Source organism: Megalopta genalis, chromosome 2 (genome assembly GCF_051020955.1).
Source record: "Megalopta genalis isolate 19385.01 chromosome 2, iyMegGena1_principal, whole genome shotgun sequence".
Classification (NCBI taxonomy): domain Eukaryota; kingdom Metazoa; phylum Arthropoda; class Insecta; order Hymenoptera; family Halictidae; genus Megalopta; species Megalopta genalis.
The window spans coordinates 20,951,279-20,967,812 of record NC_135014.1 but is presented as its reverse complement, the minus strand read 5'-3'; the positions used below and the strand labels follow the sequence as shown (position 1 = coordinate 20,967,812).

At 36.1% G+C, this 16,534-nt stretch overlaps 1 protein-coding gene across 2 annotated transcripts in view; it reads left to right on the top strand.

Moving 5' to 3' along the window:
* Window positions 1-16,534, top strand: part of LOC117220675 (1-phosphatidylinositol 4,5-bisphosphate phosphodiesterase epsilon-1) — a 72,831-nt gene that overhangs the window by 29,760 nt on the left and 26,537 nt on the right. For both annotated transcript variants that reach the window (XM_076518721.1, XM_033470884.2), the window contains exon 6: window positions 13,288-13,748. In XM_076518721.1, the coding sequence (XP_076374836.1) occupies window positions 13,288-13,748 (461 nt within the window). The remainder of the gene's footprint in view (window positions 1-13,287; window positions 13,749-16,534) is intronic.

Here is a 16,534-nt window from a genome sequence, read left to right as displayed (position 1 = left end):
AGATTTAAGTAAATGTGCACGAAATATTCTGGACATGCAGAAAAATGTGCAGGATATGCAGAAAAATATGCAGAATACAAACGAAACGTGATATAATTTATATTGTCATTTTAACTTTCTATAATTAGAATTACAATAAATTGCCATGGTTTTTCAAGGTTATCGATAAATATTAATTTGTACGCCGAGAGAGATAATTCGATACCGCAAAATGTAATAGCGTCATATTTTAATTTGTGCCAGTAGCGTTAAGCTTCTTTGGTCTTTCAACAGCTGCAGCTTCTGAAATGTCAGCTACATTTAATATCACGTTATAATTTATATTTCTTCCGATAACTCATTTTCAACCATCAATATTGTTTGCGTCTCTCAAGAATACCTTGAAAATGTCTGTGATCTTGGATCACCGATGTTTATCAATAATACGTTATATGCATATGTAACACATGTTAAACAGATTCATGTATAAAATATATACAATAGATATGGTATTACACATGCATAGAATATGTATTATATTTGCGCATATGTTGTTAAAATAAAGAACAATAAATGCAGAACATATGCAAAATATGCAAAATAAAAAATATATTTTTGGAATCTTCTAGTGACAAAACAAATTTCTGTCCAAGTGCCATAATTTCATCTATTTCCTACAGAAATATGCATTTACATAAAAATGCTATAACTTTGTGCTGATCAGTTTAATTTATCTACGAATCGATTCTAATTCCACGCAACTTATAACCAATCATCATTAATATAATACGTTAATGTAATTATTTAAAAATTCATGTAATCCTCTATTAACCCATCAAGTTTGTTGTGTTGTTGTTGTTGTTGTTGTCGTTTGTGTCATGTTCCGATATTAGTTTATTTGCACTTACTAATTTGAAAATATACAATATTGAAATAATAACTGACAATAATTGGCAGTTAGCTTATTATCGATGTACGGAGATTTATACTTTAGGAAAAAGATGAATGTTGTGTGCGTTTGAAGGAACGAGATTGCCTTGTTTTATAAGGCAATAATAGGCAAAGGATGCCTCATTCATTAAGCGATCAACGATCGCGCTTTGATAATGACACTGTAGATGATATTATGATACTACGAACAAACGACTTTGATCTTTGGCCCTTTGTACTCGAAGCCATTTTAACTCTAAATTCAAAATAGTTTTTCCTACCTACAGTACTTCCATTTTATATGATTTATTGCATTTTATGAATATGAAATCGAGTCTTGTAATTCATACAACAGTTACACTTTTAACGGTCTTTTTTAATGTAAACAAATTTGCAATTCTGCATTTTTAGCGGTGCCTCTTAATTTTGAAAAATATTGCTATCGTTGTTGTTACTGTAATTATTATCATTATTGTTGTTGTTCTCGTCAACACCGTGATTATTGTTATTATTACTCTAAAATACATGTAATAATTTTATTCAAAAGAGCTCATTTCAACGTGATTATTATCTATTTATTTATGTTAGCTACGACCAGGGGCTCAAGAGGTCCTTGTCAAACTCAGTAAACAAAATAAGCAAAAAATAATATACCTGATAATAATTGCAAGATATAGGAGCTGTATAATTTTAATAAGTCGAAAATAATGTAATAACATCCTTAAACTCGTCTATTGACTGATATCTTTATAGTTTCGTATTGAACTTGTATCGACATTTTTGTTATAAATGCATAAAATCAGCAGTGAACTTCGTAACAGCTACACGGTTTTTTCTGTTTCAAATATCGAAACAGTTATCATAACTTGTTTTCAATCCCCGTTTAGTCGCCGGGTTAGAATCCCAGCTTTACATTCTTCACTCGTCGTCGCATCATGAGAATTCGAACGTGCAGCAGAATGGAGAATGTGGAGGAGCATCGCTGTATGCATTGCCTCCCCAAGACGGTTGTAAAAGCATTTGTGCTCTTTGATTTACACTTTTCCTACACCAGAAGGGCTGTTAGAAACTATACTTCTTCGCAGAATTGCGCATTTCCAGTTTTAAAGCTTGCAACAATTGTAATTGCGTTATTGACTTGTGGTACGGCGAAAATTAGAAGCAGCGTTTCGCGTTGTATCCTCATTCATTCTACGCGATATGTATCGATCGTTCGTCTTTTTTTTAGCTATTTTTCTAATCGACATTTAGAGAGGAGAGAGAGAACGAATTTTATATGATAATTTTTAACGAGATATTTGTTCCTTTCTTTTCCAATCGATATGTAATATAGATTTTATGTATAGCACATTGCAAGGTACATTTATCGACAACATCAGCATTATATCTTTATTCCTTCGATCTTTTATGTATTTTTCTTTCTTTGATCTTCTATCTGCTTTTCTTCTTTTTATCGTATAACATCGTTTTCTGTGAGAAGCATTTTTATACTTTCCACGGTCGAAGCACAAAAAATATACTTATATTATTCGACCCCAAAATAAATACGTATCTGGTATCCAAACTGTTTCAATAATAATTCAAAAACATTCAAATGGTGAAAGGCACCATTTCGCGAATCATAATATGAAAATCATTCAGTGCCATAATATTTTCCTCTTAACGTTACGTTTGCAAGCCATAAGAGAACACCACGCCCGACAAAATAAAATACTAAAACTAATGCGACCACTAAAACTCCTCGAAAACCGAGCAGAACGAAAATAAAAAAGGTTACCATATGTTTTAAAACGTGTCACACACAACATTTTCCACCGCGACAGAATTAACGTTATTTGCGTACCATAAGGGATTACCGTGAGGCGTACAACAAAACTACCGGTCGTGCAAATAAAAAAGCGATATGACCACCATAAAGCGGCCGCAGAGTTCTGCATATGCGGTATGGGACGGGAGGAGCAGTGGCGCGGGAGGGTGCGCCGACTATCCATAAATTAGCATACTCGCATTCCGACGAAGATAAATAATTTCGCGGGGCATACGTACGGCCCCGTCGCGCGGCTCGTCGCTTTTGTAGGTGTCCACGCCGGCTGCACTCAGAGGCGACCGCATAAAAGCTCTTCTAAATGCATTAGAAGTTCCATCAGGCTTATAAACACAGGCCACGATGAACGTGGTTTCCGCGGCGGCGCCATTCGGTGCACCGCAACCGAACAGAGATCACTGAAACGATCTTAATAGCCCATAGATTCCGATCAACGGGAATTGCCCGGCGCGTGATTTTTCCACCGTTCATTAGCGCATCGATTATTGGCCACCGTTTCGGTGTTTGGAATTCTTATGAGAACGATTTACCGCGCGTGACAGAAGAAACGGAAAACCAGCCTCGTAATTGCAGCCGGGCGTCGATTACCCCGGCTAATAGAGTTCCAGTGATTACGGTGTCGTTCGGATAATAGGTACAGTCGAGTCAATGTTGCGATTATATTGCTCGAAAGGTCTAAAATAATCAGACCTGCTAGCGTACCATTACCGCGCTCGAAATAAAACAATTTCCCAGTGATAATCGCTCTTGCATGTTCGACACGCGATCGGCGATCTGTGAAAAGGAACGTAATTTCTGCTCTCGTGTCGTTGCTGAAAATATTTTAACATTGAAATCGATATCGCGGTATTACAGCGCACTTCGCAAAAATACCGGTTCATTAGAATTATAAACAGTTTAACGTAGTTTGTATTTTTTCTAACTCCAGAGAACGATTTTTATCACATTAGTTCGTATCGTATTAAACATTGTTTATCATTAGGTAATTTTCTGTGGAATAGAAATATTTAATTTATCTAGTGAAACCTTTAGCAAAGTTTCTTTGTATCGAAGGCATTAAAGAACGAATTTATGTCCAGTTCATGTACCTGATACTTCCACTGAAATTCCACCATTTTCGACAGCAATCGCTTTTGCATCATTTTACACTCTTTATTAAAAATTTCAATTTTCTTTTTACGCAATTTATTTGAATTTAATACAGTTACGGAAAATTCGCGTACTTTACATTTATAAGTAGAATGCAAATTTTTATGCAAAATAGAAATTGCCTGCATTAATTGCATGGCACAGGAGCTACGTTTTTTTCTCTCGTCAATGATTTTTGTGAGTCGAAAGTAATTCGACAATATTCTGAAATTCTTTAAAATTGTTTTAAAATGTTATATTTTTCTTAAAAATACTTAAAATACACGGTCTTATGAATACAACGATATTTAAATAGTTTTCTAACAAATTACCCTTAAAAATGATTGTAAAGCTTCATCTCATTTCAGTTACCATGTTTCACTTGGAAAGTGAAACAGTACATTTAATGTTTAACTTAAACTGTTTTTCCAAATTAAAACGTTCGAGATACGGTAACTTCTCCCCAATTTTCCCTCAGCTTGAAAAACAAAAATAGACATTTTGGAATAATTGTATCTCCTCTTCTCAAATTGTCTATTTTTATTTGCAAGCTGAAGAAAAATAAGGGACGATTTACTGTATTCACCAATTAGTAGTGAATGCTAAAAAATCGCTAAGCTAATTGAACGGTGGATATTCAAATACTTATTGGACGATTGTAATCGGTGCTTTGGATAATTGTAATCTCGATAGCGTCTCGGTTAGAAGCTATTCTGATAATCGACTTGCCAGCGCATGAAGTTTTCTATAAATGCGGAAGAATAGAAATTCTTCGTGCACGGGACAGCACACCTGGGACACGTTTCATCTCCGAATGTCCGGGCACAGAAAAAAACGTCGTAAATCAAAATTAAATGGTATTGGAGATTGCATAGCCCTATATCTCTCGCTTCCATAGACCCGGGCCTCGGCGGAACTGAAACACGAAACAGTGGCTTTTTATTTTTTTTCAGAAAAAAATTTCATACCTTTAAGTGCTCTTATCGATACAGCCTTCTTTTATTCCCCATAAAATGCTCGTATATTATATGCGCGCTGAAACGATTTGAAAGTTATTTTAATATTATGTTCACGGTATCGGTACGGTGAAATAATTGAGAACGGTTGGAATGTCTGTTTAATCATTACATCGTGGATTTTCATACTGTTAAAACCGATAACAGATTTTCGATAGTAGAATAGATTTGGGAACAGTTTCGTGTCGCTTTTCACGAGACCGTTCGGATTATTTTAGAAGGCACCATTAACTGCGTTTTCATGAAATTTCTATAAACATTCTCAGACGACGTTTTCATTTCGACACTAACAAGTTCAAGCCATTGTGGAGGAGGGAATAAACTTTCAAGCCTCTGCTTTGTAAATTACATCAAGGAACTTTTGTCTTTCACGTTTATTAATATCTATGAAAATCTCTCCGAGAAAATGCGGAACAAGGGAAACTTTGTTTTATCAATGGAAGCTTCTTTACTGTGGCAATAAAGTGAAGATACTATTTATTTTTTATGGTACAAACGTTTCCTTACATTCTACTTTGCAAATCCCATAAACGTATAAATATTCCGAGTTCGCTCATGAAATCCAAGTACATACGCTATTGTTTAGGCTCTCTCTCGTTCTCGAACAATGAAAAATTATGCCTATTATTGCGGTATACGATCCCTTAAAAAATACAGCACCCTTTTTATGCAGACGCATCAATGCGAGAGTACGTTAATATTAAATGAGAACATGTACCGTATCATACCATGTAACTTTATCACATCATACCTTTTTTATCTTCAGTCATTTTTAAGATACGCCATGTTCCTGGAGTCTCGTATGATTCGGTATTTTTTATACACTGATTTTACAAGCACGTGGCAAAATAATTGTAAATACGCGATTTCATTAACATCTCTCGAGCAGCTTAATTTGTACAGGGTCAAAATTAACGATTTGACTTTGAACTACGATTATACAATAAAAAGATTTAGGCTAATATGTTGTCTGGTTGACATTTTGTAAGTTCGGTATTTTCGATTTGCAACGCGTAACATCTATCAATAATTATTCACGAATCTTTTTGACACACAACAGGCTCTAGTAAACCATTAGAAACAAGTAATAAGTATTATTTAACATCATTTAATCCTCATTTTATTATTACAAACATTTCTGGGAAATATATAATTTTATTAATGTTTCTTATTGTTATTATTATGAAAAGATATCCATTTAATATTTCATTTTACTAAATCCAATAATTACATCAGAGCATATTGGTCCTGAACGATATATTTTATTTGCTTACACAATATTACGAGTTATCCGAAATTTTAGGAGTAATTATTTTGTTTACATCAATCTTAATTTGGACGTTTATACCATTATTAAGGTCCAATAAATTTTCATCAAATAAATTGATTGAATAATTATCGATTCAGTATTAATTTTATCATTTCATTATAGGAAATATGGCATAGGAGAATAAAGGTTGGATCCCGGCCTCTGCAAACATGTAAAATACACTTGAAAGTGTTTTACTAAAACGTCCCAGAATTTGCAGAGAGATCACAGTGTGACATTTTGGAAAAATTCATATCGCTTGACAACTGAGCGGCTCGCAGTTGCCCTTTTCCATGGAATTGCATTCTCCAGAACTGAAAGTTGCTTTCGTTTGTTAGCGAAACGGCCTGCGACTGCTTTTTCCTCGGATAGAAAATACTCCGCATGGAAACGTGCGTGTATGTTGACAAAGTAGAATATTATATTTTTTTTTTCGAAACTGAATCTCACGTTGTCGGTTCGTCTGAAATTTCAGTCGGCGAGCACGAACGATGCTCGCGATGTTAAATTGGGCGAAATGGGCCGCCGCAAATACCATTTCGTTCTCAGTCTGCACGCTATGCTTCCATATTATACCCTGTTTATTACATATTATAATATATTATGGCTAGAGCGTGCCTTCTCAAGCGCGATGAATAACTCTTCTTTGAACAATTACCGGACGAATTAATTATCTTAATGCAGTGCTCGTGCTTCGATCATTCACAGCAGCACTCGAAATTAAAATATTGACCTCGACTGAATCCTTCAAAGCCGAGGAAACAAAGGACTTTGTTTCACGTTTTCAATTTGTTTGGCCATGAAAACATTTCGCGAGCCACTCGAGAACGAAGTCTTACACAAGAAATGGTTATCCCACGTTTTCGACCTACATTTTGTTCTTTTACACCAAGATGTTAAAGTAGAATTCGTACTAATTTGATCTTCTTGTTTAACAATGTCTCACCATTCAGGAGATTGTTTTAAGAAACCGTACGAAGAAATTAATTTGCTTTCCTGAAGTTTTCTCAGAATATACAGTGATCCACAAAAATGTTCATACACGTTTCGAAACTCGATAACTCTTTTGAAACTGGACTAAATTACATTTTTTAACGTTAAAGGTATTAGTCTATTAGACAATGACTGAGCTCAGATAAAGAAGTTAAAAAATGTGAGTTTTTTTATCTTTCTTGTCACTCCAGGTAACAGCAAAATTAAAGAAAAAGTATTTTAGTCATTGTATAGTAAACTAATCCCATTAACATTTGAACAGAATTCAAGTCACTTATTGCTAGTCCAGGTTTGAGAAAGTTATTGCATTTTAAAAGGTACGAACACTTTAGTCGATCACTGTGCCCACAATTATTCAAGACAATATTTCTTTTAATATATCCTTGAAAGGATCAACCATTGTATTTATTTATTAATATTTAAAATCAGATGGTTTATGGAGCAAATCATGTACAATTATTTTATTGTATTCTTGATAAAGAAGCCCTCAGTTTCGTTATCGAAAGAGGAGCCAGAAATGTTAAATATCTCAAAATGTTTTACACAAAACTACATTACTCTGTGAACAATGATACAGTGAACTGCATAATTTTTAACTAATCGACACAAATAATATGCAAACAAAATCATCGAAATTTTAAACTTTCACTACTGTCGAATTTAAGCGTTCCAAACGTTTATTCAATAATGTCTGATAAAAGAACGATAGAAATGACAGGGCTCGGTTCCACACCAGGACTGAAGGCTCGCGATATTGCTGTCCAGGAAAAATATTTTTAGATGACATTTGATATGAAGCTACTACCACTGTGCATTATTAAAGAAATGGGTGTAGAACTCCAGTACTTCTCCGCTGTAATATGTACATCGATTGCTGAATGATTCAGCTGGAACAGTGAAATGAAATTTTATTAGAATATCGTCTAAATTAATAGGAAGCTCCGCGAGATTTACTAACACTGTTCTGTCACTTCAAACAACAATAATACAAATTTCGTTTACAGACATTTTGTGTTATAAGAATAAGAAAAAATGTGTTGTCATCAATAACGGGTTATTAATTGGACTGCAGACGTTATGCATTTATGAGAAGAGACTGCAACTGTAATTTAAGATTGTAGACAAATTAACCACTACAACAATGCAATCTATTAAATATGTTACTTCAATTAAGTCCAAATAAAGTTCTTCTGTTATCGCAATCTAAACATTAAAGCAAACGTTGGCATGCAATAAATATAAATATTCTTCCTTGTCCAGGAATTTGTTAGTAAAATCATAGTGCAAGGAGGTGAGATGATAAACATAATCTGCTCTTCTAAAACGATATATTCTTCCTCGATACGATTTCAAACAAGCTTCACTCATCACTACATTAACTCTTACGTATAAAAACTGAAAATTGTTCGGTCATGTTATAGCTACGAGCAGATTGCGGATCATTCTGCAAAATGTAAATAATAAATTATAAGTTAGTCGCAAGAAACGTAAGTTACAGGCAAACATGTTTCCTCTTTCAATCATTGCGACAAGTTGAAAACAATGTAACAATATTCTTCAAATCTTTCAATGTCTTCACAGTTTTGCAACTTCGCTTAGTCACTTTTGTTATAAATACGTAAAAACTGGTATCAAATTATGAGATACACTGTAGTGTAAAATCAGATTCTAGAGCCAGTGTGTACACTAAATTTTTCAGAAATCCGATAAGAAACCAGGTATCTTCTCTGAAATTACCTTCTGCCTTACACCGTAATATCTGTTGTGAAATCGAGGCGGCGGCGGCTCGCGTTGCTCGTGCAGCGTAACACGCAGCAAAAGGGTAGAAAAATCAATCGGCATCGGTTCAGCGGGAAGTGCACGAAACGATCAGAAATCAGATTACCCGCTAGCTCCTGCGAGTTTGCTTCGGGGAAAGGGGGCGAGCTCCTCTCATATCTTCCGACCTTGCGCTAGCAAACCGCGACGCGCCGCGGCGAAGCAATTGTATCGGAGGACTCGCGGAGACAGAGAGTCGAAGAGCAGTGGCTTAAAACGCTTTTAAGCGAATGCTCATTCAATCTTCGCGAAGCTGGTTCTGGCCTTAGTTACTCTCAAAGCCGCATTCTTCGCCGAAGGCCCGGCCACTCGCTGGCTCGAGGAAACAACCATCCCACGATTTTAAGAACAACCGAGGAACGGGCATAAGAAACTTGAAAATATCCACTTTGCGAGTTTCGAGCTCGACGCATCCCTTTCATGCGTTCTTAATGGCCACGGCACAAAGGATAATGCTATGCCGCCGATACCTGTTTGAGGTCGTGTTACCGTCGTCCCGTTTGCGTCTTTTTCAATGTTGCTCTAATGAGATACTAACGGAAGTCAGGGTCAGCGTTTCATGTGTACCAGACGCTCATTGAAACGTTCGCGCTGCTTTCAAAGCGGAATAACTTTCTCGAAGTTCGACCAAATTAATTGGATTTCTTTTTAGGCGTTAGGCCAACCAGTTTATTAGACAGCGTTTAAACGAATTTCTGCCGAATTAAAATAATTGAATGGAGTGACAATTAACGTTAAAAAATGATGTGGAAAGTCGTGAGAAATTGCGATTTTCATGATTTTTAATTGTGCGTAACTCGTAACAACGTTTGCCGATTTCGACGGAATTTTCGGTGGGCACATAAGTAGACTTTTTGTGCATTGTTGATAATGCGAAATTCGATGATTTTATGATAAAAATGGGTAGGTGAAATGTAAAACAGTGAAAATGTCAGAAAATCGATATTTCATTTTCAACTGACTGAAATTGTTAAAGATGACTGAGATTTTTATTTGACTCAGGTTTGTTACAACTAATGATTATTTTTATTATGGATAAAAATTCATAGTCTAGATACAATTTCCCAATACCTATAAAACGCGTTGTTTGAATTTTCAATTCTAAACTTAGATTTAAAGAATTGAAAATATTATTTTATTATTTTTATTGCCGTTTCAAGCAATTACAATCTTTTTCAACGATTTGTAAACTAGTAAACTAGTCACTCTAATATCAACAGAATTCAAATAATTTTGTCTAATCTTGAAAAATTTATTCTGTTTTAAAAAAACATAGTATTCTCATTTCTTTTGTCAATCCAACTAATTGCGATTTTTACAAAAACTTGTTTAGACATTATATAGTAAAATAGTCCCTCTAACATCTTAATAAAATTTAAATTATTTGGCCCAATTTTGTGAAAGTTATTCCGTTTTTAGAGGCGTCCAAATATTTTAGTCACTGTAAATCGTGAGCATTTGGCTCCATTTCCTTTCTTCCGATTGATAATTATGTGAGAAATGCCCTATTATTACCTAAACGAATTACCGAGGGAGGATCATCTCCAATATCAAAGCTATCATATTTCAATGTCATGGGGATTCCCATTATCGAGTGCAAGAAATGATCGTTTTGACGCGCAATGACCTGTGTAAAAGCAACTTTCTCACTTCGTACGTCGAGAGAGCTTTTAGTTCCGAACGTGCCATATTGATAAAGTTTAGGAAAGTCCATAGAAGAAGTTAAATTAACGAGCTATACTTTTACAATGGAAATTATTTGGCTGTTAAAACAGCAACAGCGATTGTCGCTGCGATTGCGGCGTACGGTGACAAACATTCTACTAATCATTTTCTGCATCGTTTGCAATCGTTTAAAAGCCAACGATTTCTTTTTTTTAATCGCCTTAATGTGCGTTATATTTATTAACTGTTTATCGATGCTTTTAAATTCTTATATATGTTTTGCTTTAAACACTTGCTTCTCATGAATACATATAATCTGCAACGAACAATTTTACACTTTAGAGTTTTCAACCCCAAAGTTCACTGTAGCATGTAAACAATTTGAATTTAAAGCGAAATTATAATTAATTAAATTGTGAGGAATGGGAAACTTACTATTTTCGTTGCATTAGAGAACGTATAATTTCACTTTATGTGGCTATAGCACGCTATAACACAGTGTTCTTTTCATATCTTGAGAGTTTTCAACCCCAAAGTTCAATGTAGCATGCAAATGATGTGAATTTAAAGCGAAGTTACAATTAATTTAATTGTAAGGTAAACCGAATTGACGATATTCGTTTTATTGGATGCTAAATTGAAAGCCACCATACGATATTCTGTATTTAAAAAAAAAACAAGCTTTCCCAGTCATGTCATTGCTGCGTTTCTAATGACTTCTAAATCGTAGGCAATATTGACGCTAATTACAGCCAATCCAAACGTATCGCGTTACATTTAGCGGAAGTAATTACGAGGATTTATTTGCTTTTGTTACCGAGAATACTAATTCAATCCATTTGTGTCGCGAATAACAAATTACTGCGATATTACTGTCCCAACGGAGTGAGAGCTATGCGCCAGCTATGATATTACCAAAATAGCTGGAATAACATTATACATGGTACGTTGTAATGCAATGCATCGATTTTCGATGGAGACCGGGTTACATTTTATGTACCCGCTTCGTGCGAAGTAAGAATAAAATTCTGTCTACACTTTGCTAAGAGCCATGATGCAAGCAACGACGTTAATAATAAATTGCTCGCGAAAATTACTAGGGACAAACGCCATGCATTATATTTAGAACTGGAATCAAGAAAATGGTATTTCATATCGCACCACGGAAAAATAATATTTCATATCGCGGAGAGTGGTTCAGCAACCCTAATCAAACTGTCGGCCTCCGTCATCCGAAACGTTTATGTAATCCATTCAAATTAAATCTTAAGCTTGTTCACGTCCACGACCCCCTTCGGCTATACAATATTGCAGCATGCACATCATTATCTAGGATTTTATTAACGAAGTTTCTGACAGCACGAAGAATAGTTTCTCTAATGCATTCTTAAATAGAAGAAAGCGGTATCTGAACTTGGTACTTTTAAAATTACTTTGTTAACAGATTAACTTGCTTCTCGCAAATTTTATTTGATATTGACCATACTTTCCATAACACTGAAAAATGATTGATGACATTGAATGATTGATGACATCTCTTGATCGGCGTAGACATTTCAATAAAAATAACGAATGATCGAAATAAATACAGATTTTTGCTTGTTATAAAGAAATACACGTTACTTTTTCGATTCGGTAGATTTAATGTTAAAATAGAGGGCAGAGGTCTGACACTTTTTAAAATGACACTTCAGATAAGATTCAGCATTCTCTAATGTGAGATCTTGCTCGAGATTCCGTAAAAATTTTCTAAATTATTCCGTTACCCGAACGAAGTTCATCTCCATATTTGCAATTACATTATTAACTCACAGTGTGCCACAATGAAATTCAGCAAAGGTGGATGATGCATCGACACTGCAATTTCCAGTACTGTCATTCCGAAAGCAATATCCATTCTGCTATTCTCACCTGGTCCTGGTAATTCTAGTGACAATCCTGGCACAGTTGTGTCTATGGCAGCTCTGATCTTTTAAAACCATAAAGCCTGGAACGAAAAACATGTCAATCAAAACTGTACCGAACAAAAATGCGTCTATTGCATTGAAACATGCTCGAATATACTGCAACAAGTTTTCTAGCTCTACACGATTTAGTCTTATTATAATAAGATCCTAAAGATCATATACTTTTCAACGATTCGATAAAAAGTAGTTGAATACAGCAATTAATGATTAATAACACAGTTTGCTACCAGAAACTACATTAAATACAGCACATAACAAAACTCTTGTTACAATAATAAAATATCAGTAAAAATATATAACAAACAGTCTCTCTCTGCAATAGATCTCTAAAAGTTACTTTTTGTGGTAAATTGTTAGAACATGAGTGATAGCATGAAAGATACTTTCCCTAACGCCATTATAACCATTATTAATAACATGTCTTACCATCGGATACTACATTAAATACAGCATATAACAAAAGCTAGTCCACAATATTCAAATATAATTGAATGCATAGCGATCGGTTTTTAGCTTTGCATCATTGGGTCTCTCTGTAATAAATTCCTAAAAGTGGCATGCATTTGGATGATCCGGTAGAATATGAACGCACGAAAGATCCTTTCTACGCCCCGTTGCTCAGCGTAGCAACGACTAATGGAGACAGTTTCTTATCAGGTGCTGCATCACGGGACAACGTTGGTGCACTGGGACACAGAAGGCGGTACAACAAGGACCGCGTTGGTTTACGGTAGAGTGGATCGTGCTTGCGGAACGTTCGTTTGGGAGAAACCAGCTTGGGGCCTCCTGAAAACGGCCCAGGTAGGCGGCACAGCCTCGTCCGGCGACTTCTCGCTGACTGCCAATCCGGAGGACACGGTGCCAGCCGGCCTGCTAGGAAGGTATACGACGCCACAGGCGGATTGCGCTTCCGTCACACTGGAAGAGGGATTTTTAGATCTCAGTTCCGTGAAGGAAGTGATGATCGGATGCTGCGATCGGGACAGAGAGACAGACCTACGAAGCATTTGCAAGAGGTACGGGCTACCGGGCACCGACTCGTGTATCGGCCTCATGTACGGCTCAAGCCTGCCGGACAATCGACTGATGTTTCTGCTATGCCCTCCGGCCCTCAGCAAGTGAGTAGTGCGATCAGCCATTCAATCGTCCCATGGTGCACCGTTTGCCAAACTTATGGACGGAATCCATAGTTCGATTAGCTATACCTTAGACGTTGCAAATAGGCTCGGGGTCTACCGCCCCGCAGTCTGATTTTAGGGTTTCAGACTTTTAATACTTATCACTCCAACCGGCAGTAATGCTGCCAAGGTTTAAGCCAGCGTTCCAGCGTTCTATAAAATTCTTGGAGTGATAAGGGTTAATAGGATAGGAAACTTCGCTTGGAAAACTATCTTTATCGCTTTGCTGATTCAGATAGGTATTTTGGAACTCAATGGTGAAGGAGTTACTTTGGAGCTTCTGATTTTTATGTCGGGACAACTGAAAGGATTTTTTCCAGTTTGAAAGGTTTTCCTTACAAACTATACTTTGCTGATTTGATCGGGATTCCTTGAACACAATTATTGAAGAAATAGAAATAGAAATTATAGATCTGCAAGGATTCTGATGTTAGAATACCTTAAAGGATTTTTTCTGTCTCCTTGTACACTATAACTTGCACAGTTTGAATTAGAACTTCTGGAACACTACGATTAAAGAGCTACTTCAAATGGAAGTTATTGATCTGTGAGGACTTTTGTGTTAGGATATCTTAAAGAATTTTTCCATTTCCAAAGCTTTCTTGTAAACTATACTTTGCCGATTTAGTTGGAACTCCTGGAACAGAATAGCTGAAGAGGTTCTTTCAATAGAAATTATAGATCTGCGAGAATTTTGTTGTCAGGATGTCTTAAGGGATTTTTCCATCTTCAAAGTTCTATTGTTAGATGTGCTTTGCTGATTGACTTAGACCCTTTAAAACTCAATAGTTGAAAAGTTATTCCTTACACGAGTTTGTAATATGTAAGGATTCTGATGTCAGGATACCTTATAGGACTTCTCCCTTGTAAACTATAACTTGCTGATTGAGTTAGAACTCCTGAAACTCGATAATTGTAAAGTTATTTATAATAGAAGTTATAGAGAGAGGGAGAGAGAGATCTGCGAAGATTTTAATCTCAGGGTAGCTCGAAGTATTGTTTTACATTTTCAAAGCTTACTTGGAAACTGTATTTTGTTGATCGAGTCATTTTTATTAGTTTTAGAGTCGTTCCTAACAGATGTCTCTGATTTCTGAGAATTTTGATGTCAGGGTACCCTGAATGATTTTCTTCATCTCCGAAGCTATTTCGTCAACTATACTTCATTGATCGAGTCAGATCTCCTGGAACGCAATAACTAGTTACTTTAGATAGGAGATACAGAACTGTGAAGATCCTGATGTCAGGACACCTTAAAAAATTGTTCCATCTTCGAAGCTCTCTTCTAAACTATAGTTTGCTGATTGAGTTAGAACTCTTGGAACTTAATAATTAAAGAGCTATTCCGAATAAAAGTTTCTGATTTATGAGGATTTTGATGTCAGGATACCGTAAACGACTTTTTCCATCTTCAAAGTTATCTTTTACTACGAAACGAGGCAAAACGAAGTTCCATTAGCAAAATGGCTACACACCAGTGAGAACAGGAGCCTCATCAAGTGTCTTTACAAAAGTTTGACACACGATGTTTTAAGAGATTAAAATTGCTGTAAACGTGACCTAATCAGGTTTCGCCAAATTCAGCATCCTGCGAGCTCTCTCGCAGCAATTATGCAAGTGTCCACGACAATAGTGCTCAAGTATTGACAGAGAAAACATTTGCACGTGGTCAGTTTAGAGATACTTAGTGGTACAAGGAACAATCGTCTGTGAATAATCATCGTTCCCTGTTGATAGCAACTAGAGCAATTTCTGCGCGACCCGCATACTGCTGTCAATTATTGATTCATTGTTTGAATAGCGTATAGAGACGTTAACACTATTCAACAATAGTTGTCGAAATCCGAGTCGGTAAGCCGGCTGACAATGCCGGTCGTCCGCATTCTCGTTATCGTTCGATGGTCGATTCAATGGCATCGCGTTCGTCAATCTCGAAAAATGATCCGTGTCGGTCGAATCTAATTACCGATGGTCTCCGGTTGCCACTAGTGACAGAACTTAATTACGTATTCATCAGAAAAACTTCTCGTCGATGAAACGCCATGCCGGTTGGAAAACCAGCCTTTCGATCGTGAAAATCGATATCGCGCAACACCGAAACCGCGTACTAAAAAGGAACACCGTGTAAATGAAGTCATTAGTGGCCACCGGGCACGGAGATCGCCAGAAAAAATAACGCGCGGATCGAGGGACGGGATAATTGGACATGTCCAGCGGAAGTTAAATATTGGGCATGCGAATCATGGACGCCGCGCCGGAGTTACGACAATCAACGGGCGCGTTCCATGTATTTTGACCAGTTAAAATATCTAGAATGAGACCGCCGCAGTCGGAAATTACGGGTACAACATCTGCTAAAATTTTCGAATCCTCGCACTTTTCCTATTGGAAAGCTGTTAAACCTCGTCCGTCCATCGTGTCGATTTGACACGGTGCACGTGGATAATGAAGAAATAATCTGTACTATAGATTGTACAATACAGATGGAACGCAGTAATCTGTACTATAAATATAATGCTAATATTGAATAAAGCTTGGAATATATAATTTTCAAGTTACACTGAAATTAGGAACATAATTCGTAACATTGTGGAAATTATTTTCAACAAAATACAAACGATTTAAATTCCTTTTTAATATTGTTTGGTTTCTAATCATTCATTATACAGCTATAATGACAGAATTTTATGTAGAAAAAATAATGAAAAAATAATGTTTAAATATAA